Here is a 26,078-nt window from a genome sequence, read left to right as displayed (position 1 = left end):
TGACTTCGGTCAATTGGCTTTGCAGTCATGCTTTGGATATGGCTCATAGAATCAATTGAAAAAAGACAACTGTGCTCCATTGCAGTCAATTTTAAAGAGAAAGCCTGCTTTTAAAATCTGTAGCTGCTGTCAGAAATCAGCCTAATTTGAATAAATGTGGTTGCATAATACTTTCCAAAATATGTGAAACACACTTCACAATCCCAGTTTACATCCTAGGCTGCCCACAGGGGATACTTCACCTAATTAGGACTACTCTTTTTGTCCATGTGTGTGTTACTAGTCTCGCACTGTACGCTGATGATGTTTTTGTGACATGAAATATTGGAAGAATTAAATATTACTTTTAATCCTTTGTCAGTGCTCTTTCACTCTATTAAGCTTCTAACATAAGTTTCTCCTAACACTTAAGTCTTAACACAGTGATTATCATCACTGACTGAGAAACACTGCCTACTGATTGGATGCCTGAAGTGACTTGATAAAAGTGCAAGTTTATCAAGCCACTCTATAGCTGTAGTTCTGGATTGTATAAAAAAAAGATTAAGAAAAAGTACTGGATTCAGATTACTAGCATGGCTGTCTTTTAGACGGTTATTTTGTCATAAATTCTTACAAATATATATTATTACCCCAACCAATTCTCACAAAGAATTATCTGACAATTGGAAAGCAAATTGCTGATCAGATAATTGAATGGTTGGATAACTGAGGTACAGTTGCATAATGTTGTATCAGGAATTCGGTAACACACTAATCCAGTCATGGGTTGATTAAATGAAGGTTATATAAAGCTCGGATAATTGCAAGAGCACTTATTTAATTACAATGAAATAAGCATTTCAGTTTTTCATCTAATTTAATATTTTTAACTTTTTCCCATAGATCTTCGCAAGTGGCATTCAGAGAAGTTTCAATTCGACAGTTTCATTCATCTGTTGAATTAAAATAAACTTGCATTCATTCATTGCTGTTTCCTTGTCTTCATTCTAACTTCTACTCAACTCTTCCACTCTGAATTTGAATTTTCTTCTTTATAAGTCCTTTAGCTTTTAGCATATAACAGAAGAAATCATTTGTACAAAATATGTTCATTTGGGATGTTCCTTTTCAACTTCATAGAAGGGCATGAAGGTAGTTCCTCAATATTCCTCTTATGTTATTCCCAAAATGAGCTGTACCTTTATAGAAATTCTATAACCTGGTTGCTGAAAGTTATAAGTTATGCTATATATTGAAGAAATAGTATCCTGTTTGCAGTTATTGAGAGGATCTATTCTGATGACATTATTAAGGATGATAGCATTATTTTTCTTTTGGTATTATTGGTTAGTTTCTTTTCTTAGATCATATAAAACAGGGAAAAAAAGCATTCGGATTCACAATCATTTCTTGATCTCTCTTTAGCATTGTTTTAGTGTCATTGCACTTGCTCATTACGTAAACTTAAGGCATAACATGGATCCATCAGTTTACTGTAACTGCACATAATTGCGAAGTGTAAAATAAAAAATAAGTTATAAGAGAAAACTATTATGATTTCAACCATTTTGCATACATCCTTCTTAAAGTGAACTAGTTTATTTAATATAGCATTATAATTATTTGTTCGTACACTTGCTAAGTTCAGTGACTAGTATGTATAATGCATATACATAGTCATTGATATTGACTGAAGCAGGTAAACTGTTACATACTTATATGAATACAATTAAAGATTCAGAATAAGATTTGTAGTTTAATATATAGTATTTGCAGTACTCTGTAAACCATACAGCATGGAAATTACATATATCTGAAATTTTTTTGAAATTTAGATGGTGTCATGCTTTACTTTCATCTTTTAATCTATCAATTCTTATATACCCTCAAACGGTGTATAGAGTACTATGATAGTGATAACAAACTTTTCATGTAGGACTCTCTTCTTGTTGTCAGTTTGCCTTCAAATTAGTTTCATCTGTCAGGACTCTAATATTTTGGTCTTTCAAGGCACATCTAAGTCATCAGTGCACCCAGATCTTGTTCTTTTTCCTACCATTCTGCCACCAAACACCTGCTTTGCTAATCTTGCCTTTCTCATTCTGTTTAAGTGATCATACCACCTGAAATTAGTTCTGCTCATTCCTGAATGCTAACAATGCCAAGTTCCTAAAATCTTCATTTTGAACATAATTCTACTTATTGATACAATCTGTTCAATCTTCTAATTTTTCTGAGAACTATCATATGAGGTCTCCAGTCATTTATTAACTGTTACTTCTGACAAAGCAAAACAGTTGATCAATCAACCGATTTACTGATTTACTTATGACTCCTCTTTACCCTGAGTGAGATGTAGACTGAGGAGATCAAGGATCTCCTCGGTCTACATTTCACAGTTCCAGTATCATCTTTAACACTCTCCTCTTCATTGTATCTGCATCACTACAGAAACTAGAACAGATCTTCACACAGTATTCGAAGTGAGGTCATAATAAGGCATTGTAAAATGAAAAATGACTTCCTTATCCTTATGTCAATGGTTCTGTTCTTTCATTGCTTTCTCAGTAGTTTGGTTGGTAAAAACTACTGCTTGGTTTACCACAAAGACTGTGGTTCAGATTGTGCTTTAGGTAGACATGGATATTCATGAAACTTATAGACAAAGAGCTTGTATAGCTAGCTGCTTGATGGGTATGGACTTTTTTTTATGTAAGAATATCATAAAATGCACCATGTTTATGGTTGTATGCAATTATGCCTTTATGTGTTATGTCAGTTTACTCTATTTCTGTTTAAAATCTTCTGGGTTTTATTTTGCTGTTTCTTCAGGAGAGGATGAGAGAAAAATCTTAAAACTAATTTTTCCTATTTCTTGTGTAGGTCATTGGCAAATATTTAGAAGAGCCATATGTTTTAGACCATCCGCATTCCAGTTCAAGCCTCATGTATACATCAGATCCCTCTATACCAATGGAAAATCAAGGAAAGGGTTAGTATACATATGATAGTATTTTGCACAATGTTACATTCCATCTATGCAGCAAACTTTAAATTCAATTAATCAGATTTGTGAAAGGAGGAGGACCTAAAATTGTACTATGTTTAGGATTAATACGGAATAATTTTTTGGGTTGCAGGTAGAATTATGCAAGCATGTATAATTGAAAAGTGCTTCACGTATATAAGAGCAGTTTCCTTCAGAAACATATTTATCAGAAACTTTCATTTTGTGTTTTGAGAATGAAACTTATTTTTATTATATAATAAAAATATTTCTAAGATATAATGCTAATGAGATTAAATATAAACAATTTGTAACAAATATTCTGCTTTTATGATGAGACTATAATAATCAAAAAAAATTTAATTTAAGGATTGTAGAAATGAACAAATAGCATATTGTACATATTTTGAATTATCGGCATCCCTTGCTACACATTAAGGATATATTCATGAAAAATGTGATAGACAGCAAAGCAGTTTTTCTCTCGCACACAAAAAAGCTTTGTAATAAAGCAGGTATAATGGCATCCCATTATTATTATTGCATGACCACCTCTATGGAGTCCTAAGACTCATTGTGGGGACCCAAACCATCAACACAATATCTATTGTACCTTTTCTTGAAACCATTAACAGAGATGGCACTCACAACTGACTCTGGCAACCTATTACATTCATTCACCACTCTCAAGGGAAAAAATCTACTCTTCACACCTTGCTAACCACACTTCCTTAACTTATAGGGATGACCTCTTATCCTTTCTCCTCCAGCCAGGTGCTGATCAGTTCCTTTATATTAATCCTATAAAAAGTAACTTTTTCTATCATATTCCCCTTTTTCACCTATTAATAAACTTTTGCAACCCATCTAGCCTTACAGGAAGCATTCCACAGACCACTCACCATCTTGATCACTTGTCTCTGAATCCTCTCCACCACTTCCTCGCCCCCAAGAAACCCAGGTGACAACACCTGAGTGCAGTAATTCAGATGTGGTCATATCAAGACTTTATAAAAAGAAATGATAACTCCCTTATCTCTGCTTGTTAGTGTGTTCTTCTATAACCAAACAATCCTGTGAGCTACCTTTAGCAATATAACCTCTAAACTTCAAATCTCTATATATTACCACCTTCTTGGCTTCATCAATTTCTGGAGTACAGTTTTCCCAATGTGGTACACAGTTTATCTTTTTATCCCAAAATGCATAACTTTACACTTTTCCACATTAAATTGGTATCCATTATGCTTTGCCCACACTGTCAGCTTACTTAAATCATCCTGCAAGCTCTCTACTTCACCTTATTAACTATTACCTGACCCAACTTTGCATTATCAAACAGCTGGGTATCTCCCTTCAACTAATTTCCTATATCACTTATGCACAAATTAAACAGCAGTCGTCCAAGCAGACACTCCTGTAGTCCATCACTAGTTGCCTGCCTTCTCCTGGATTCTGCTTTGCCATATACTACTTTTTGGTATCCGTCCATCATTCACCCTTTTATTCATATTACCAGCTTCATATCCATTCCTGTTTGTTGTAATTTACAAAGAAGTTCCATGTGATATCCTGTCAAATGTCTTTGCAAAATCCTACAGTATTGTCCTGTAGCCATTCCCTTATCCATCTCAGCTGTCACTCTGTAATAAAAATTTAGTAGATTACTAAGCCATGCTGCTTAATAGTAGATTATTAAGTTCACAGTGTATCATATTATTGTCTACTCATTCCTGAATTTCCTTTCTGACCAACGTTTTCAAGTACTTTTACCACCACTCCTGATTGGTCTATAATTTGCTACTATGGACTTAGATCTTCTATATGCAATAGAGGATCTAAGTTTGTGATAATTATTTTACCCTCCTTCCATCTCTTGGAATTGTTCCAGAGCCTAAGAATTAAATTAAACAGCCTATTCAAAGGCATCCCCATTTCCTCTGCACATTCTCTTAAAACGAGCTGATATCCCATTCAGTCTCACAGCTATATTTGCATTCAGATTCTGAGCATCCTAAGTACCTCCAATTCATCAATCACTGCCCTCACATCGGTCCATGTCACCTCTGCCATAATGATATCTTCACTTGGATGGTAAACCCTCGCAAAGTGGTTACATGGTAGCTCAAGAATTTTGTCTGCCTATCACCTCTCTATAGTCTGTACTCATTAAAGTTATTCTTCCATAGTCATTTTTCTTCCTACTTATCAATATATGAATCACATTAAGAACTATGAAGAGTTTGCAATTATAGACAAGATAGTCTTCAATACTGTAATGAACATGTAGATTTTGAGAAGAAAATTGCAGCAAAAACTTCAGAATGTTAGAAGAACAAGAAAGTGAGGATGACACTCCCAAACTTGAATGAATGCTTGCCCACGGTGCTAGAAAAATTTAATTAATAATATTATTATTATTTATTATGGATTACAATTCTGTTTCATGCAGGAAGACTGTGCTGATTTTGTTTTGATTGCAGTCAATCAAAAATAAACCAACAGTTTGGCTAAGCAATGATCTTTCTATCTGACTTTATGGGCCTAGACACATTAACACATTTTTAGTACATTTCACCTGCCAGCATACAGCAAATGACCATTCTGATTGAATAACTGAAGTCTTGACTGAAGTTTAGTTGCATGGTGCTATTCCAAAAGTTTGTTGATATGCTAAACCATTCATGGACCAATTAATTAATAAAGTTTGGTTATTTAAAGGTTAGATAATTGAGTAACTACTGTGTTCCCATTTCACCAAACAAACAAAAAAAGGGTAATTTTTGTAACATTAACTACTTACAAGTAGTGGATTCCCATGTGAGGGCTTTAACTTATCTTCAAATTGCACCATTGTCAAGTTTGTTTGTTTTTTTTTTTTTAAGAATACATCCAGTTGGTTCTAACAACTAAAGCATTCCATGTGAATATCTTACACTTCACATTCCTTATAATTCAGCTTCAGTTTGAAATGAGGTTTTCATAAGACAGTTTCAAAGGATTTCATATTGAATCTACCAACCTTCAAGCTCCTTGGCCATCACAAATCATTTTTGAGAAAATCATTCATTTACTCCTTTTTATGATTGTAATCAGTGGTGATATCCGATGGTTTTCATTGAACCTCTTTGCTCATTTTATTTTGCTAATATCAACCATTTCTTCATGTCCACACTGAATGTTTTTGGATGAATTCCACAAACTTCTTGATAGAGAAGACGGAAGACTAGTCATTGAACTGTTGCTGCATATAGACATAAATTTAATTTGCATGTTGTGTAAAACATGCAAGAAGGAGCAAATTAGCTCTTTTAGATACATTCTTAAATGTAGGACAAATATATAAATGATGATTTTGACTAGAAAATTTAGTCACTAAATGAATTTCAGTGCATGTGTGAGATCATGCTACCATTTTGCTCATTGGAAGCTTGAAGTGGTTTTCTGTTAATTGTTTGGCCTTTAGAACAAGGTTTCTAAATTATCTAATAATCTACCCATGTACTAACCAAACTATCATCATCATCATCAAATTCCTGCCATGTACCCTCAAGGGGTGTACAGGATATGACAGTACTACATGAAAAAATTACATCATTACTAACTTCCTATCTACAATTTTCCTCCAAATCAGTCTGTTACTTGTCAAGACTCCAACATTATCAGATCTTATATTTCTATCGTCTAAGGCACTTTGTACCGTATCAATCCACCTATATCTTGGTCTTCCTCTGGGTCGTTTTCCTGCCAACCTGGCAGAGAACACTTGTTTTGCTAATCTTTCCTCTCCCATTCTATTTAAGTGACCATACCATCTGAGATTAGCTCTGCTAATGCATTCCTGGATGCTGACAATGTCAAGTTCTTTCCTAATATCCTCATTTTTAATATGATATTGCCATTGATGCCATCTGTTCACGCCTCTAATCTTTCTCAGAACTCTCATATCTGCGGTCTCTAGTCTTTGGTCAAGTGTTTTACTTCTGACCCAGCTCTCAGATCCATAAGTTAAAATTGGTTTGAACACAGTCTTGTATACAGCTAATTTAGTGTTCCGACTAATTTCTTTCTTATTCCATATGAATTTATTCAATTGACTTCCCACGATACCAGCTTTGCTGATTCTGTTGTCTATTTCTATATTTAGTTTACCATCTTCAGTAAAAATTGTGCCTAAGTAGCTGAAATGTTTTAATTGTTCCACAGGTTCTCCATTCACAACACAGTTGACATTTTCAATGATTCTGCCTATTTTCATTGTCTTTGTCTTTTTATTGCTGACCTTCATACCATATCTATTACAACAGCTATTCAATTTAGTCAGAGAATCTTGCAGACTTGTAGCGGATTTATTTAGAAGTATGACATCATCCGCATAAAGCAAAGAGCTGACATTAACATCTCCAATTTTGATATCAGGTTTAATACCACATCCCTTCATAATGTGATCCATATAGATAATGAATAACAGAGGGAATAATGTACATCCTTGTCTCACACCAGATTTAACATTAAACCATCTTCCTGTACTTCCTTCAATTCTAACTGCTGACTTGCAACTCAAATAAAGACTAAGTACTGCTTGATATAATGCCCCATTGACACCATAACTGTAGCATAATGAATAGCTTCTCTCTTGGCACCTTGTCATGCCTTTTCCAAATCGACAAAACTTAAATACAGATCTTTGTTATATTCCCATGCTTTCTCAACTAATTGTCACAAAGTGAAGATCTGATCCTGACAGCCTCTATTTGGCCTGAATCCAGCTTGTTCTTCACCAAGCTTTTCTTCCACAATTCTTCTCAACCGTTTCTCAAGTATACTTGCATAAATCTTACCAGGAACACTCAGTAGGAAAATACCTCTGTAATTCTCACATTCAGTTTTATTTCCCTTTTTATATATGGGTACTATGAGAGCTCTACTCCAATCATTGGGAATTCGTCCCTCTGTCCAGGCTTTCTGAACTATGCAGTGCAGCCACTGTAAGACTCTTATACCACCATACTTCAGCATTTCTGGTCGAATATCATCTACTCCTGCTGCCTTTCCACATTTCAAGCCTTTGATGGCTTTTTCTACTTCAAGTATGGATATGTATTCCTGACTGCATGCCTGGTCAGTGTTTTTTATCACTGAGCTGTCATCACTGCTTGTTTCATTTAGCAGTTTTTCAAAGTAATTACTCCATACTTCAAGGATATCTTTTTCTCCTGTTTTCATTTCACCTTTATCATCTCTAATTCCTTTTACAGCACTCTTTCCTCCATTCCTAAGCTTCTTCAACAACCTCCAGAATATTTTGCCACCTTCTTGATATTTATTTTCTATATTCTTGCCAAAGTCCTGCCATAACTTTTGTTTAGCTAGTTTTACACACTGTTTAGCTTTCTTACATTTGTCTCTGTATTCTGTAAGAGTAAAAGCTGACTTATTTGCCAGGAACTTTTGATATGCTTTCTTCTTTTCCTTCACTGCCTCTTTAACTTCCTGTGTCCACCAGGGAGTTCTGATTTTTTTATCCTTGCACACAACCTCACCACATGCCTCTCTGGCAGAATCAATCAATGTTTCCTTCAGAGTTTGCCACTGAATCTCCAGGTTTGATTCCTGTTCTCAAACTCTTTCATTTTCTTTTCAATAATCTTTGTGTATTTTAGTCTACAGTTCACATCTGAGAGCTGCTCAACTTTTATTCGCTTTAAAACTTTCTTACATGTTATTCTTTTCAATATGAAATTCAATTTTATCCTGCTCAAGACTAAATAGTGATCACTTCCAATTTCAAATCCTCTGTACACTCTGGTGTCCTGCACCAGGGAGAAAACATCACTATCAACAATAACATAGTCAATGAGACTTTTCTTATTCCTAGCCTCTTCTCTCCATGTGAATTTGTGCACATTTTTATGTTGGAACAAGGTGTTAGTAATAACCAGTCCATGTCCTGAGCAGAAATCCAACAGATATTTGCCATTATTATTAGCTTTGCTCTTTTCTTCAAATTTTCCCAAAATATTTTTGCATGTCTCACAATCATTTCCCACTCTACTATTTAGATCCCCAACAAGGACCAACTTTTCCTTTTTCATTGTGTCAGTTGCTTTTTCTAAAGCCTCAAAAAATTCCTCCACTTCTACCTTAGTAGAACCTTCTGTGGGACCATAGGCACAAATAAGTTTCATTGTCCAGTTCCCCATTCTCATATTTGCCCACATTACTCTACTTGAGACTGACTGCCATTCAAGAAGATTAGCCTCGTATTTTGTGTTGAATACTATGGCTACTCCTTCTTTTCCTTGATTGTCATTGCCTGAATGTAACATTTTGTAATTATTGCTCAGAAAGATGGTCTTTTTTGTTTCAGTCACCCCTATTATGTCGATCTGGTACTTATCTAATTCCTCAGCTAGCTCCATTTCTTTGCCATTCAGGCTTCTTACGTTGCTAGTACCGATCTTTAACTCTGGTGATGTTGAGTTGGGGTTTGTTTTCAGATTTGTTCCAGTGGCTGACTTTTCGCTGTTCGCCCTGGTTCCCTGGCGAAAACAACGGGGGCCTTGTTTAACCGGGCGACGCCCCAGCCAGCATGAAATTTTATCATGTTGTACCATCATTTTTTATTTTGGTTTAACCAATAAGAATACAATTTGGTTGGCTAAATCCCAAATTGCCAGCCCATCCTCGTTCGTTCAGTATCAAAGTAGATACCCAACAGGGTGCACCACGAGAAGGTGAGGATTGGGCATTAGGTCAGAAGCCCTGGTCGGTTCTCCGCATTCCTGTAAAGGCTATGTGGAGGTCTCCTCTCAGTTATACAGCTTTGACCCTTAAGCACCCCCTAACCAAACTAAACATGTATATTTATACACTTTCATGGGTGAAATTCTTGGTGGGGGGGGGGATCAACTTTATTATGAAGTAATTTTTTTTATTAAAATTATTTTTGTTAAAGTAAAATTAAATATTAATGCATTTGCTGTTCTTTTCTGTTTAATGTTTTTATTTCATAATCAAGTTTCATATAGAAACATGATTATAGGCAAATGTTGGGCTATGCAATCCCTGTTTATTACTATTACTGCTGTAGTTAGAAAGCTAAAGCATAAATCAGGGGGAAAACTGTATTATAAATCTATTAAAAGATAATGAATGGACAGTAAACTTTACATCTGTTTATATATAAAGGTGTTTGTTACACACATTTAAGAATAATCAATTATTGGAGAGATTATAGGACAGCATCAATATCAGGAATGCTGCTGTGTTGTCTATACACACTGTTTTAATATATGCTTTAATAACTGTAATATCACATTATAAATATTCTATAAATGCAGGGTGAAGCAAAAGTCATCATCACCTGTTTTGTTTTGCATATAATTTTTGAAAATATAACATGCTATAAATAGTATTAAATTCTTTGATTTATGGAAATTTAATTCCATTATGTGTGAAAAATGTTGGCCTCCACAGCATTCACAAATTCTTGCTATTTTTTGATATTCATTTCCTATGACTCCTCTAAACGTTTAGCCGTAGCATTGTTTATTTCCTATATATTATTATTTTTACTAGTAGATCTCCATGAAGTTGATGACTCGTTGCAGGAGATCCTCCATCACACACACAGCTCATTGTACCATGATTTCAATGCATTCGCCATCTCCACAATTTAAGGCAGTGCATTCCAACCACTCATACCCTTCTTATACTGCTTCCAAGGATGACTTCTTGTTCTTCCCCTGTCTCCATCCATTCTATGAAAATCTGCTCACATTTATCCAGTAATAACATCTTACAACTTATCTCTCTCAATCATGCCCCCCCCCCATCCCTCTGCCAACTAGAGTCTGCAATTTGCATTCCCAAGACGAGACACCATTTTAACTATCTGACCTAATATCTCTGCATCCTTTTGAAAACCTGCAGACCAAATCTTTGCATAGTAATCAATATGTGGTGTGATCAAAGCCTTATACAAACGAATCATAACATCCTTACTTCTACATGTCGGTGTTCTCTGCATCATCCCCATAATGTGCTGCTATCCTCACAATTTTCCAAAATGTCCCTAAAATTTCAGGTCCTTATCCACTAACATCCCCAGATCTTTCATCTCCTTCACCTCCTCCAAGATAATCCTACCTATTTTATACTCTCTATCTCATTTGTGCTTTCCAAACTTTAAAATTTTACTTTGCTATGGTGAACTGATAGCTAGCCCCCATTCATCTGCCTTCAGAAAGTATTCAAGTCCCCTTGCAAGGCTACAACACTCCTTGTACTCCTCATAGTTCTTCCCAACTTTTCATCATCTACAAATGACTGTGTATCACCATTCAAACCCTTTCAAATATCATTTACGTACAAATTAAACAGCAGTGGACCCAAAACATCCCTGGGACACACCTCTGAACCTATGAGACAGTCAGTTTCCAATCCAATGCACTAATCTATTATCTAACCCCATCTGTTCCAGTTTAATTACTAGCTTGTCATGCAGCAAGCTATTATAGGCTTCAGCAAAATCTAAATATACCACTGTGTATGTTTCCCCTTTATCCAATGCTCCTGTCACCTTGTTATAGTAAGTAGATTGCTAAAACACTACCTTCCTTAGCAAACCCATCAAAGAGAATGTGGTCCCCAATCCAATTCTGAATCCTGGTTCTCACTAGCCTCTCCAACATCTTTACCGTAACTCCAGACAAACAGTTGGTCTGTAATTTGAAGCCTTATTCTTATCATCCCCTTTATGAAGCAGAATAATTTTGGAATATGGTCAAATCTGAGTCATATTAAAAAGGTAAGTTAAAGCTATTAACTCCCTTTAACATTCCCTCAAGACATGCAGTGATATATACCATCAAGTCCTATGATTTTATTGACATCAAGTTTATTAATTTCCTCATATACGTCTTGCTCACTTCCCACTATGTAAGTTCTGCACAATGTTACTTTAATGAGGATGAAATATCTTTATGAACAGAGTGGTTACCATTCTCTCCAACCAGTATCATCCTTCCATAACATTCTTTCTTCTACTGGCCATGTATCGAGAAAACTCCCTAGGATTCCTTTTGTTCTCATTAGCTAACTGCTGCTCATGCTGCACTTTGCTACCCTTACCATGCAAGTTACCTCTCTCTTGCTCTTTGTACTTCTTGTGCAACCAACTATTACCATCAATCATAAATTAAAGATGCCAAGAAATTATATTCTTGGTTTAATTCTTTATCCAAGAGTTCCCCTCACGTAGTCATTTCTCAGATGATCCTTTCTGGTCACACTGCACATTCACCTAAGCATTCTCATCTCTACTACTTCCATCCTGCTGATGTTATTTTTCCTCACGGCCACAGTTTCTATAGCATATGTCATAGCTGGCCTCACTACTGTCCTATAGATTTTGCCTTTCAGATTGATGGGCACCCTCTTATCGCATAACACTCCAGCCATCTCCCTCCAGTTCCTCCAACCTGCTTGTATCCTGCATCTCACTTCTTTCTCAGCTCCTCCATCTTCTTCTTCCACTGTTGAACCTAAGTATCTAAAGTCCCTCACCTTCCTGATGACATTTCCTTCCAGCTCCAGACCTGTCTCCTGGCCACCGCCCACTGTGCAACACATATACTCTATCTTACTTCTGCTCAATCTCATACCCCTCTCTTCCAGTACTTTTCTCCATCTTTCCAGTTTAGTTCCTGTTTCTTCTCTTGAATCTGCACCCAGCAAGATGTCATCTGCATACAACATTGCCCAAGGTGCATCTTCTCTCACCTCCCCCATCACAATATCAAACAGAAACGGACTTAATGCTGACCCTTGATGCAAGCCAACTGTTACTTTAAAACTTTCTGTCTGTCCCAGACAGGTCCAAACACTTGTCTTCACATTTCTGTACATCTCCCGCACCAACTTGACATATTTCTCTGGAACCTTCTTCTCTCTCAGACACCTCCAGACTTCTTGCCTTGGCACTCTATCGTATGCTTTCTCCAGATCAATAAATGCCAGATGTAGCTCCCTTTGTTTCTCTCGAAACTTTTCCATTATCTGCCGTAACCCAAAGATAGCATCTGTTGTTGATCTACCAGGCATGAAGCCAAATTGTTCCTTTGCAATCTCCACCTCCTTCCTCAATCTTCCATCAAGAACCCTTTCTAGGATTTTCATTGTGTGGGACATCAACTTTATTCCTCTGTAATTTTTACAGTCTTGTGCATCCCCTTTACCCTTGTAGATGGGGACAAGAATACTCTCCCTCCATTCCTCGGGTATATTTTCCTGTTGGCAAACTTTCATGAACAGGTCCCACAGCAGGTCAATTCCCTCTTTCCCCCTCTTCCATGCCTCCACTGGAATCCTGTCAGGGCCCACCGATTTTCCATTCCTCATCCTCTTCGTGGCCTCCGTCACTTCCACTCTATTGATGTTTTGGACCATCCCCCTCAGAAGGCTGCCCATCTTGTCTGTGAGTCCTTGCATTTTCCTCATTCAAAAGTCCCTCAAAGTATATTCTCCATCTGTTTCTTATGTCCACATCCCTCCATAATACTCTTCCTTCAGCGTCTTTGATCTGCCTCACATGTAAGATGTCCTTTGCTGCTTTATTTCTACATTTCGCTAGTTTGGTAAATTTTTCTCTGTCCTTCCTTTGTTTCTAATTGATCATACAGATCTTGATATGCCATGGCCTTCACCTGTGCCACAATTCTCTTGGCTTCAAAATCAGTATGATAAAAAGTACCAGGGAAGAAACTGAAAACTAAAATATTTAATATAAACACATGCACTGAATACATGACTACATATTAAGGTATATTCCTTTTATCATTCTAAAACGTGTATTTTTGTATTGTATTGCTCCGTCTCCTCATGCCTGAAGACTCATGACCCTCGCCACAGTGTCTCTCCATTTCTTTGTCTTTTGTTGCAGCAGTGGGCAACTCCAAAGTAAGTCTGGTGTTTTTTTTAATCTGGTCCAACCATCTTGGTCTTGGGAATCCACTTTTTCTTTGTCCTTTCACTTTGCCCTAGATAAGTTTTTCCAGATTGTCATTTTCATGTCTTGAAATGTGACCAAAGTATTTGAGTTGTTTCATTTACAATATCACATAACCACTTTTTGATTTTTAGTTGACTTATTATACTTTCATTAGACCTTTCATCCATCCAGGAGACTCAGCATCCTTCTTCAGCACCACATCTTGAAGCTGTTTATCTTGTCTTTATCTTTTTCTCTGAATGGCCAAGATTCAACACCATAAATGAAAATCAAAAACACCAAGCTATTGACCATTCTTAATTTAGTGGTAATAGAAATGTTTTGCCTTTCCATATTTTCTGCAGTTGCATCATTGCTGACCTTGCCAAGGTAATTCTTCTAATTTCTGGTTGATATCTACTGTTGGTGCTTATTTTGAGCTCCAAGGTAAATGAATTCCTCCACCTTCGAGAAGGTGGATGAATGTTGTGTCAATGTTGTGGGCAAAATTGTCATTTTCATCTGCGGCCATGTATTTTGTTTTATCACAATTAGTTCTAACCCCCCCCAACCAGCCACAATGTCTATAGACGTTCAGCTAAATCTGGATACGAAGCTCTAACAGCCATTGAATAACATGGATAAGAAGTGCAATTTGGTGTCACTATTTCATCCACATCGGCCGGTAGGGAGGTTAAACCATGTTTCAGGCTTTCTCGTTCAACTCTTTTAATGAGGGACTCCAGTTCTCCTTTAATAAGAATGGTGCAATCAGCATACCTAAGGTTATTTATCACAATTAAGTCCTAATTATTTTCATTCTTTGCCACAAACTGAGAAACCAGTATCATATCAATTAAGTGCCTTTCTCATAATTTATTCTCTGTAAAGATTGTGTAAATGAGGGGAGAGTATGCATCCGTCTTACCCCTTTCCCGACATTGAACCACTGAGATGTTTTTCCCATCCATCTTGTCCACAGCCTGATTCCTCTCAGAGTTGTTTTAAAAGGTGTGTCAAATATTCTGGATGCCCATTTTACTTAATATTTTCCCTAGGTCCAACCACCTCGCACAGTCAAATGCTTTGGCTTAATCAATGAATGACATATACAAGGGAATAGTAAATTCCTGAGCCTTTTTCCACCAAGTGCCTTGGATTAAAATTTGATCTCTGATTCCACATTTTCTAAAACCTGCCTGCTCTGTAGGAAGTTGTTGCACAATATATTGTTTGTCTTTCTTTCTTTAATAATATAGAAAAAAATTTTGCTTACATATGAGATCAAGGCTATAGTTCTATAAATATTGCATTTGTTGACATTTCCTTTTTTGTGTATTGGTATAAAAATGGATTTTACCCAATCATCAGGCCAATCTCCTGTCTCCCAGATTGTATCACAAATTTTTCTGATGATTTAGATTCCTGTGGATCCTAGACATGCGAGACGTTCACTTGGTATTTGGTCGTGAGACTGAATTATCTTTGTATAGATTTGGACAATAGTCTTCACATCTATTAAGGATGTCCATTGGATCAGCAAGAATAAGATTGTTAACATCAACTATACTTTTAAATACTTTGGTTTAAATTTTTTATTCAATAATCTTATTTTGATAAATAGGTCTTTTGGTTTGATTTTCATTTGAATGAATTTGAATTTCTCTGCATATGTTTGTTGATAAAGTTTTTATCTTTAATGCAACGTTTTTTGATAAGCTTGGGCAACTCGCTATAGCTCTGCCTATCATCTTCTGTTTGAAAGTCCTTTTGACTTTATTTCTCCTTTCTCAGCTTGTTTCAGAGTTTCATTTGGTATTCGAAGTGTGCTGATTCTAGATTTTTTGGGCAATGTTATCTGTAGTTTCTAGTAATATTATTTTGGTTTTATCCCAAAGTTTTCATTTTATCTGGGGTCGTTTTATCATTGTACTTCCCTAGTTCCATTTTAATGCTATATGTCTCAGTAATTCCTGTGAAATCTAATCTGAGTGGATATGTCATGTCAGTGGCATAGCTGGGGGGGGGGGGTGCGGTTTGTCCTGAGTGGCACTTTTCACTTGAGACACAATTTTATTTTTCGACGATTCTTCCATTTATGTTAACTTAGTAATTTTATTACTTAATTAATAATTAGTTTTCAACAACTATACTTACAACAAACATAAACATAGTGTTTTAATTTCTTTCCTTATGTTGTTTTGACTTTTTGTAATATTTTTGGTGTGTATTGAGAGGGGCGGCAAACTCAGGGACCACTCCGGGTGGCAAAAGCTCTGGCTACGCCACTGTGTCATGTTATTTGTTTTCAGACATATTCTCATATCAGCAATGAAGAGTTGATCAGAGCCACAATCAGCTCCAAGAAATGCTTTAACATTTTTCAATATAGACCTCCATCTTTTGCTAATAAGGATATAATCAATTTGGTTCCTTGCTCTGTCTCCAGGCAATCTCTATTTGGATAGTCTCAGTTTATGTTGCTTAAAGAAGGTGTTAGTGACCATAAGTTCTCTTTCTGTAGAAAATTCAATCTTTTGGGTGCTCAGTCCATGAGATCCTAGGACTGTCTTGTTGAGGTCTTCCATCCTTTTTCCAGCTTTTGCATTGTGAAATCACCTTTAATGATCAAAATGTCTCTTTTCAGTATTGCATCTATGGCTAAATTCAGATCCCTGTAGAAGAGGTCAATTGCTTCTTCGTCTGCATCACTTTTAGTGGTGTAACCTTGTAAAAGTGTGATTAGTATTGAATTAAGTCAATCCTTAAAGGAAATTATCCTATCATTGACAGGATTGTAGCCCAACACTGATTTAAACATACGTTTTTTTGACAATTATTGCTACTCTGTTTCTGCTTATAAAATGTCCAGCAGAATGAAGGGCATTCATAGCTGTGATGTTAAAGTGTTCCTCATTTTTCCAATGTGTTTCTGCAATTCCTAGCATATCGATGTTTACTCTTTTCATTTCATTTTGCACTATATCCAGTTTGCCTGTATGTAATAATCCTTGTATATTCCAAGTACCGATACGTGTAATTTTCCTTAATTGGTGCTTTTTGGTCATAGTTAGATTGTGGCTGAGAAAGGTATCAGTTTTTTGAACGTCATAGGTTCTCAGTAGGTGTCCAGATTAGATTGGGAGCGCACTTTCCTTACTCTGTGGCCAGAGGAACTACCTTGGCTTGCCTGGCTGATAGCTGCCCCACTTTTATCGTCATTATTCATTTTGGCTATGGTTTGTTGTGGAAGGATAGTAGAGTAGTTTCCCTTGCCTACTCTACCACAGAGCTATTACCACTAATGCTGATTCAGCCTCATGCCAGTACTGGAATGTGCTGTTGTCCACTTCCTGGTATCTCGCTTAGTCTGGCTCCTACCCAAATGAGACCTGAGTGGCTCTGCTGGTATAGCTCTCTGGGTTGTCAGAGCACACAAGCCCACTTCACCATGTCAAGGTTGAGATACCTTCGAGGGGGAAACATATGTATATTCATAGCAAAATTATCAATAGTAAATTATTTGGTGTATTGTCAATAGAAATTATTTTAAAATATTTTCTGAATATAAAGATGAACTCAATACAGCAGACTTACTTTTATAAAATGATTATTTCCCAAAAAACTTAAGTGAGCTGTTACATCATCAAATCATCATATTCCTGACATGTACCCTCAAGGGGTTTACACAATATGATAGTACTACATGAAAAATTTACATCATTACTAACTTCTTATCTACAATTTTCCTTCAAATCAGTCTGTTACTTGTCAAGACTCCAACATTATCAGATCCTATATTTCTATCATCTAAGGAACTTTGTACCGTATCAATCCACCTATATCTTGGTCTTCCTCTTGGTCGTTTTCCTGCCAACCTGGCAGAGAACACTTGTTTTGCTAATCTTTCCTCGCCCATTCTGTTTAAGTGAGCATACCACCTGAGATTAGCTCTGCTAACGCATTCCTGGATGCTGACAGTGTCAAGTTCTTTCCTAATACCCTGTTTTTAATATGATATTGCCATTGATGCCATCTGTTCAATGGCAATATCATATTTAAAAAAAAAAAAAAAAAGTGAGCTGTTATAACTTTAATATTTCTCATACAAATTGTCATAAATTGAGGTTATGTTCCTGGCAAAGTCTGAGCTATATACCACACCAATGCTACCAGACTTAAATACAATATTTAAATAATGAAATGATAAAGAAAAGCATTCATTAAATTATGCAAAAATGAAAATGTTACAGGATTTACTGTTTTAGAGCTTAAAATAAAAATTTGTTAGTTTTCTTCTGAAGACTAAGGAGTCTTTTCTTGACGAATTTTCCTATATCATAACAAAACATTCCTGACTGGTTAATACCTTTAAGCTTAATTCAAAATTTGGATCATCCCCAATTTTTTTAGACTAGAATCACTTTTTTTTTCAAAAGTACTGTGTTTGTAATGTAAATGTAGAGTGGATAAGGAGTTCAACTGCAGGCTAGTGAAAATAGCACATATGAGACCATCTGGTGTGAGATAGTGGCTAGCAGAACAAAATATACAGTTGGTTGATTCTGTAGACTAGGGCAGTGTTTCCCAAACTTCTGGATGTCAGCCCCCCCCCCCCTCCTTTGGAAAAATTAAAATATTTCACGGCCCCCTCAAAAAAAATTGTAATATAAAGACATATATTATTATAATATTTATTGTATTTATATTCAATGCAAAACATACACAGCGAATATTGCAAAAATCAAATGCAAATATTACATTTTTAGCATCTTACATACACATTTGACATGGCACATTATCTCATATTTTTATATAGATAAATATATCGTTATTGTACATTTGCAGTACAAGCACACATGAAATGTAAAACGATTAGTAATAAAGAAAGAATTAAAAACATACGAGAAGTTTAATAACAATTTAATGTGATGGATGCAGTTTCAATACTGCACCAATATCAGGTGAAATATTTGAAACTGCAATTCTTAAATTTCTGCTTTGAAATGAAACTTATATGAATAAGCATATATTTACTAGTATTCATTATGCACCAAAATACACAGGAAGCAAAATTTGTTTACCTGCACCAATGTGTGATTTTTTTCCATTAAAATATAAAAAATAACAAAAAAGAAATAATAAAAATTAAATGTTTCTTTTAAGATCAAAAAAATCTTGTTTAGATCAAATTTAAAGTCTTAAAAGATTTTAAATTTGTTTTCATTATTCCCCCCCCCCCCACAAGGAGGCCGCGGCCCACAGTTTGGGAGGTACTGGACTAGGGGATGTAAAGGATAATGAGGATATTATTATTATTATTATTATTATTACGTGACGCCTCCAGGGAGTCCAAAGACTCATCGAGAGAGGACACCTACTCTACATTTATCTCCACCACTGAGTCCACCAAACCACAACTAACTGCAACTATGCCATCTACTGCCCACCACCACTAGTATTTCCACTGACAATCACAAACATCCATGCCCATGGCAGGATTCGAACCCACAGCCTTTTGGCTGGAGAGTGGATATGCTAACCAGGCCAGTATGCTTTGATAAATAAGCTAAATGAGTGGAGGGCAGGTAATTATTATTACGGGGGGGGGGGACTTCAACTATGTGAACATAGATTGGAAGGAAGGAAGGAGATGGAATTTATGCAGTAATTAAGAAATAATTTCTTGAGGCAGCATGAGATGGAATGAGAATACTAGTAATTGCATCAGTGAATTCGTCTGTAACCACTATTTACCACATTGGCACCATTTGGTGAGTGATCATGTGGTCTTGACCTGGGGAGTGGCTAAATGTGTGGAATTTTCAGTTAAGAGGGGGAGGGGAGCTGGTAAGTAAGACAAGCTAGTAACAAGTAAGTGTGCCATGGCATGTGTAACTGCAAGAGCTGGATGTTGATAATGCATAGGAAGTGATAAAGGAGTGTTTGAAAGAAGTAATAGCACACTTCATACCTAGAGTTAGGAAATTAAATCAAGTTGGTGTTAAATTCCATCATCTACAAAAAAAAGGGAGGATGAATTCAAGGAGAAAGGTAACCAGCTGGTACATGAGCAGTACAAATCACAAGTCTGAAGAATAACCAGTATGGAAAGAAAGGCAAAAGTAGAGTATAAAAGGAAATTAGCAGTGTAGGCCAAAGATAATCTCAAAGTTCTTTCAGTATGTTGCAAGTAAAAAGAAGAATGTTTATGACAATGATTTTAATGAATGCAAATGGTAGAGATGTAACTGAATCAGGTGAAATAGTAGAATTACTAAGTTAACACTTTGCAAGAGTATATCATCTAGGTGGAGATATTAGAGTACCAAGAGAGACCAAAGGCCTATGTGGAAACTGAGGTAAATTAACTGGAAGTGCAAAGCATATTACAGAACCTTGATGAACGAAGAGCAAAATACAGCAATGGGATTAGATGGTATACCAGCTAGAGTTTTATGAGAAGATGCTAGGGAATTGGCAGTGCCTTTGAGTATGTTGTTTAATTTAAGTCTTGGCTCTGGGCTAGTTTTGAGAGGGTGGAAAAAGCGTAAAATAGTTCCACTACATAAAGGAGGCTCCAAGATTGTAGCAAATTACTGACCAATCAGCATAAATATCAGTAGTTATTGTCAAGGTACTGGAGATGTTGGTCTAGAGCAAAATACAGGAATCAATAGAAATTAGATATTATATGGAAGGGGGGAGCAATGTGGTTTTGTGAAGGGTAGGTCATGCCTAAGTAACTTGCTCACATTTTATAATACAGTGACAGCTGAGTTGGATAAAGGTAATGGATTTACAGTGATACTACTGGACTTTGCAGAGGCTTTTGACAGGATACCTCATAGAACTCTGAGTGGCAGCACATGGGGATGGACATAAAGTTGATGTGGAAAAGAGGGTGGTTGATGGAGAAATATCAGAGTAGTTTATTCAGGAGTAGAGTCCAGTAAAAGGCCTGCGACTAGTGGTATGCCACATAGCTCTGTTCTTGGATCACTACTATTTAATTTGTACATTAACAATATAGGAAAGGATCTGAGAGGAACTACACAATTGTTTGCCAATGATGGTATACCATACTATTGGGTATGGCAGTAGTTAACAAAGGTGTTAACATTTTGCAGGATGATTTGGATAGACTGGCAGTCTGGGCAAAGGAAAATGGATGTCAATTTAATGTGGCAGAGCATAAGGATATGCATTTTGGGCTGAAAGATCACCAGCTGTGTATATATTGATGGAACTCTACTCCAGGAAATTGATGAAGTCAGAGATTAGGGGTTGTTAATGGACAGGTAATCAAAGTTTAGAGAGCATATTGAAGAAGTGGCTAAAGCAGCTAATTGGATTGCTTGGTTACTAAAGAATACTCTAACAAGCAGAGACAAGAAGGTTACTATACCTCTTTATAGACTCCATCTAGACTACTGTGTGCACATCTGGTCACCTGAGTTTTTTGGGGATGAGGAGGAGGTGGAGAGGATCTAAAGGCACCCAAATTTATCCAAGATGGTAGTAGGTTCATTCCATAGACCTTGTCAACCAATATCTGTTGGTTACAGATATTGGTTGACAGATGGTAAAGGGAGATATGATTGAGACATGCATATTACTGAAAAGTTTTTACAAGATTAATACATTGGAAATTTTTCAGAACAGGTTTGGTGGTGGGAGAACTAGGGGCCATCCTTGAAAACTGAGCAAGAGTGTCATTAGCAGGGGTGTCAGGACTAGATTGTTTGCTTGGAGAGTAGTAAATGAGTGGAATAGGTTGCCAGAGAATGTTATGGATGCCATGACTGTGAATGAGTTCAAAGCAAAGTATCATTGATGCTGTGCAAATGTTGGATAGTGCATGACATGATGTTAGGGCTCTGTTGGAGTCTTGGCATAGCCCATAATAATATTAGCAGAACCTTCTGTAGGACCCATAGAGACACAAATAAGTCCTTTGTCCAGTTTGCCATCCTGATAATGTGTCCACATTATTCATTTTAGATTTATGAAGTAAAAATTTCATTGTTCTCTTCTAATGCTTTCCACTTATTTAAGGATTTTGTATTCGTAAATTCCATTTCTTCATTCCAGACACTTTTTTTGAAAACACTAATGTGTATTATACTGTACATAATTTTAAATTGATTGCCAGTAAGAAATGAATTACAACAGATTGTTTCAGCTATAAGCTAATTCTCCTTATTAGAAATAGTTCATACTACTGCAGTTAACATAACAGGTTTTTCTGTTATCATGCTGTAGTCTATAAAATTCTTAAGTAGTTCAACATAAGGAAACTTCCATGCTGCAGGTATATTGTCTGTTTAAGTTATTTAAAGTTAGTTAAGTTATTATTTCAGTTTATTTGGTTATAAAAAAAAATCATTAATATCGTCATTATGTATGGCTTAGTTGCCAAAGTAAGCCTTTCAAGTTCTGTATTTTGGTATTGCATGTATATACCTACTGAGAGTTCTTTTTATGAAGAATAAAACTGACATGGGACTGCTATGGTATTGAATAGGGTTTTTGACCTCTTGGCATTCTGCCTGGTCTCTGAGAACCAAACAGTTCAAAAAGATGTATAATGGGCCCTTTCATTTCTGCATCTTTTAAGTAGTGCAAGCCAGGACAACTGCTATGCTAATGATTATATTCCGTTATATTGAGCATATGCTGAAGGTTATAATCAGCAAATGGGCTCATCAGTATCAACCATGTATTTGGCTTAAGCCACTCATCACTTTGAGCTAAACAGAAGATATTAAGTTATTAAATCAAAGAAGTTGCATATTTTCCCTATGCAAGTAGTAAAATGGTATATCACCATATTACTAAAATAGTCAATATCAGAGATAGTTAGAGAAAGTTCTCACTTTGATACAAAATATTATACAGGGGGTGTGCTGAAAAGCTATGATAATCACCATGAAGGAATTGATATGTCTTCTTATATATCCTAAAAGAAAAAGAAATTACTACAATTTGATGAAACATGGAAGATTAAAGGGTTTTAAGATATGCTCTTTTTGTGGCTATATCAGTTGCTTTAATATATCATTTTTGTTCTAGGTGTTTATCAGAACTTTTCAGTTCCCTCATACTTGACAAGAAATTTGCCCAAGCATAAGCAAATAATTTACACATAGTTTCCTTCATGACTAGTGCACCTGTATATAGAGGCTGTTGACCTCATATCAGTTACCTCATTTGAAGTCAAGAACATCTATAAAACTACAGTAGTCATGAAGATACTGTTACTGCATACTTTATTTGCTTATGCTTAGATAAAGTGATCAAACAAGAATATAATTCTTGTCAAGTATAATAAACCACTAGAAAAACAACGTAATAGTCAGGGTATACTTGACTTATCTTGTCTCAACATAATGCTGAACAATAATGTGGGTTGGTGTTTTTTTATGCTAGAATTATTAAAATATTAAGGAAATAATACCCTTTGGAATGGATATTCATATTGTTAAGGCTCTTGGACTTCCAATGTGACTTTAATACAACTTTCCTTTTGCTAATTTTCATTCTGTCCACTGTAAATTCAGTTGTATCTGCATGATATTTTTGTTAACCTAGCCATGCAAATGAAAATGGGTTTCATCACTAAACCATGTGATTTGCAAGATTTTCTTCTAAAAACTTCAGAAGACATCAGAGATCAACATTAGCAGTTGACTACATTTGTTTCATATCCTGAACATATCCCATATGTTAATGATTTTGTTTAGGCCATTTGTTGATAAAGCTATCTTAGATTTTCCAGGCTCCACATCAGTTTACTTGGAGCTTTTCCTTTATGTTCAAACTTTATTCAGAATTCATGTTGAACTTTAATCATCATAAACAAGAGAAAACTATTTTATCTTGTTTAGTTGATTTCATGAAGTTACCATGAAGACTGCACATTATTTCATAATCTGAGAGTTTACAAAAATGACGCATCATGACATTGATGTGTGTCATATTTTGAGAAATTTATACAATTAAACATGTTTTATTAATACCTTATATATATATATATATATATATATATATGCACACACACATACAAGCACACAGAGTGGAGAACTACCTCTGAATTTCCACTTCCACCGAACAGAAACTATATATATAGAGAGAGTGTAGTATTATGAGTGATTGGCATGCTTGCACACACACGCATATATGTCCAAATCACTTATAATATTTGGCTCCACATTTCCTTTTCATCCCTTCCAGCAGAAACTTATTTGAAATAATCAGAAATTTTTGATTGAATATGTTGTTGCATGCTGCATTAGTTCCTGTTTATTTGTAGAACGAAGCTTGTCCCAGAATTAATGCATTCTACATAATACTATGTAGAAATTAATATACTTATATAGAAACATGATACAGAATATTATGTTTCTACATAATCTTAACTAGAATATCTATCCAGAATAAGTTAACACACTTCTCATTTTCACATGTAATGGGAAAGCTAGCTCTTCAGTTTCTGATTACAAAAGTTGGCTTCCCTTTCCTCCTTTTTTTTTTTTTGCAAGTTTGTTGTATCACCCATCTATACAGTTGTTTTGTAGCATCCTTGTAGATGTTTTTGAATATTCCACACAGTTTCCTCCTGTGAATTTTTCTCACCCATAAAAACAGCTTTTATGATGACCTTGCTGCTGATTATTTTGAAAGCTATTAATCCACTGACATCCGGAAATTTAACACTTTAGATGATAAAGTTGGAAAGTTTGGAACAAGTTTTTGGTTCTTTTCCAATAAATTTTTCTTGAAAAGGGAAAAAGAAAAAAATTGTGGCAGAATTTTTAGTTCTTCTCATATTTTCAAAAACTTTACGTAAAAAAAAAAAGAAAAAAAAAGAAAAAAAAAAGATTCTTATAAGAATACCTTTTTTGTTTTAACCATTCAGACTAACCATATATTTAGGCTTATTTACTGCTTGAAGCTCATTTTATGGTTGGATTTGAATGAAAAAAAAAAAAAAAAATTTGAATCAGCAGCAGATCTAAATATGGTTGTGAGAAACAAATTTTTAGATCTCTTGCACAATCACAAAGTCTGCCTACTATTGTTCATAGAGATTTCCACTTCTAGGTCTTGATGTTTTTCACTCTAATTATTTTTGATGTTGAAAGTTTATTTTTCACTTAGTTAGACTATAATAAATTTAGTTTAATCCTTTATCCAAGTATGAGCAAACAAAGTTTGTGCCTGAAAGTATCTTCAGGACTGGGGCAAGGCAGTACAACACCGGACAACTCATTGCAAAGGTGGAGCAAGCTAACATATCTCCTATTTCAGTATCTCCCATACTTCTGGGCCTGGCTCCCACTGAAGAGACCTCAATAAAGGTCGAAACTAGTCTGGGTAGTGGCCCTCCCCTTAATGCATAACATTATACATATCCGCCAGGAGATGTGTTGTGCATTATGGGAGATACTGAGATAGGAGTGATGTTAGCTTGCTCTAATTACTTTTGTTTTTCTGTTTTTATATATTATATCTCTAGTGATGTCTATTAAATAACTGTTTTAATTCATTGTGCTTTCTTCCTTCCATTGAAAAAAAAAAAAAAAGATTATCTGACATTCATGTATGGTCAACATTACTGTCATGAATACCTTTTAGAATATCACTGATTTCTGTGAGATCTTTAGAGGTTTGTTTGAGAGTTGATTGTAATAGTAGCTTTATCATCAGATGGGGGAGGGGGGAACCAACTCATAATCTATTTATTTTAGTGCCCAGATGAACAAGCAGAGCATGCTACCTGATAGGCATTACAGCTCTTTATGTAATGAATTTGCTTGTTGAATTTTTCTATAATTGTTTTAATGAATAATGTTACAGATTATTTTGAAAAATGGAGGGAAAAAAGTACTCAATTTTGTTTAAATAAGTGCAGCAGTGGTTTCATATAGCTTACTCATAAAATTAAAACAAATATACTAACTTTTTATTATATAAGCATTATCAAACTATTGTTTGAGCATTTGTTTCATTTGTATAAATTAATTGTTTTAAACTGTCATAGATAACTGAATATGTAAATCACAGGATGTGAAGCATATAATGATGTGGTAT

At 35.5% G+C, this 26,078-nt stretch overlaps 2 protein-coding genes across 7 annotated transcripts in view; one reads left to right on the top strand and one right to left on the bottom strand.

The window, feature by feature from the left end:
* Positions 1 to 26,078, bottom strand: part of LOC150105499 (prostatic acid phosphatase-like) — a 381,909-nt gene that overhangs the window by 30,254 nt on the left and 325,577 nt on the right. The window lies entirely within an intron of this gene.
* LOC150105500 (natural resistance-associated macrophage protein 2-like) overlaps positions 1 to 26,078 on the top strand; it is a 244,546-nt gene that overhangs the window by 158,411 nt on the left and 60,057 nt on the right. For all 6 annotated transcript variants that reach the window (XR_016548450.1, XM_090394214.1, XM_090394215.1 and 3 more), the window contains exon 14: positions 2,866 to 2,974. Coding sequence is in view for 5 of the 6 variants with exons in the window: in XM_090394214.1 (XP_090250340.1) it covers positions 2,866 to 2,974 (109 nt within the window). In the remaining variant the exon portion in view is untranslated. The remainder of the gene's footprint in view (positions 1 to 2,865; positions 2,975 to 26,078) is intronic.

The sequence above is a fragment of the Typopeltis vanoorti genome, chromosome 6 (assembly GCF_054136105.1).
Source record: "Typopeltis vanoorti isolate ZY-2024b chromosome 6, IOZ_Tvanoo_1.0, whole genome shotgun sequence".
NCBI lineage: Eukaryota > Metazoa > Arthropoda > Arachnida > Uropygi > Thelyphonidae > Typopeltis > Typopeltis vanoorti.
Note: the sequence above shows the minus strand (reverse complement) of the source record. Positions and strands in the feature narration are given on the sequence as shown.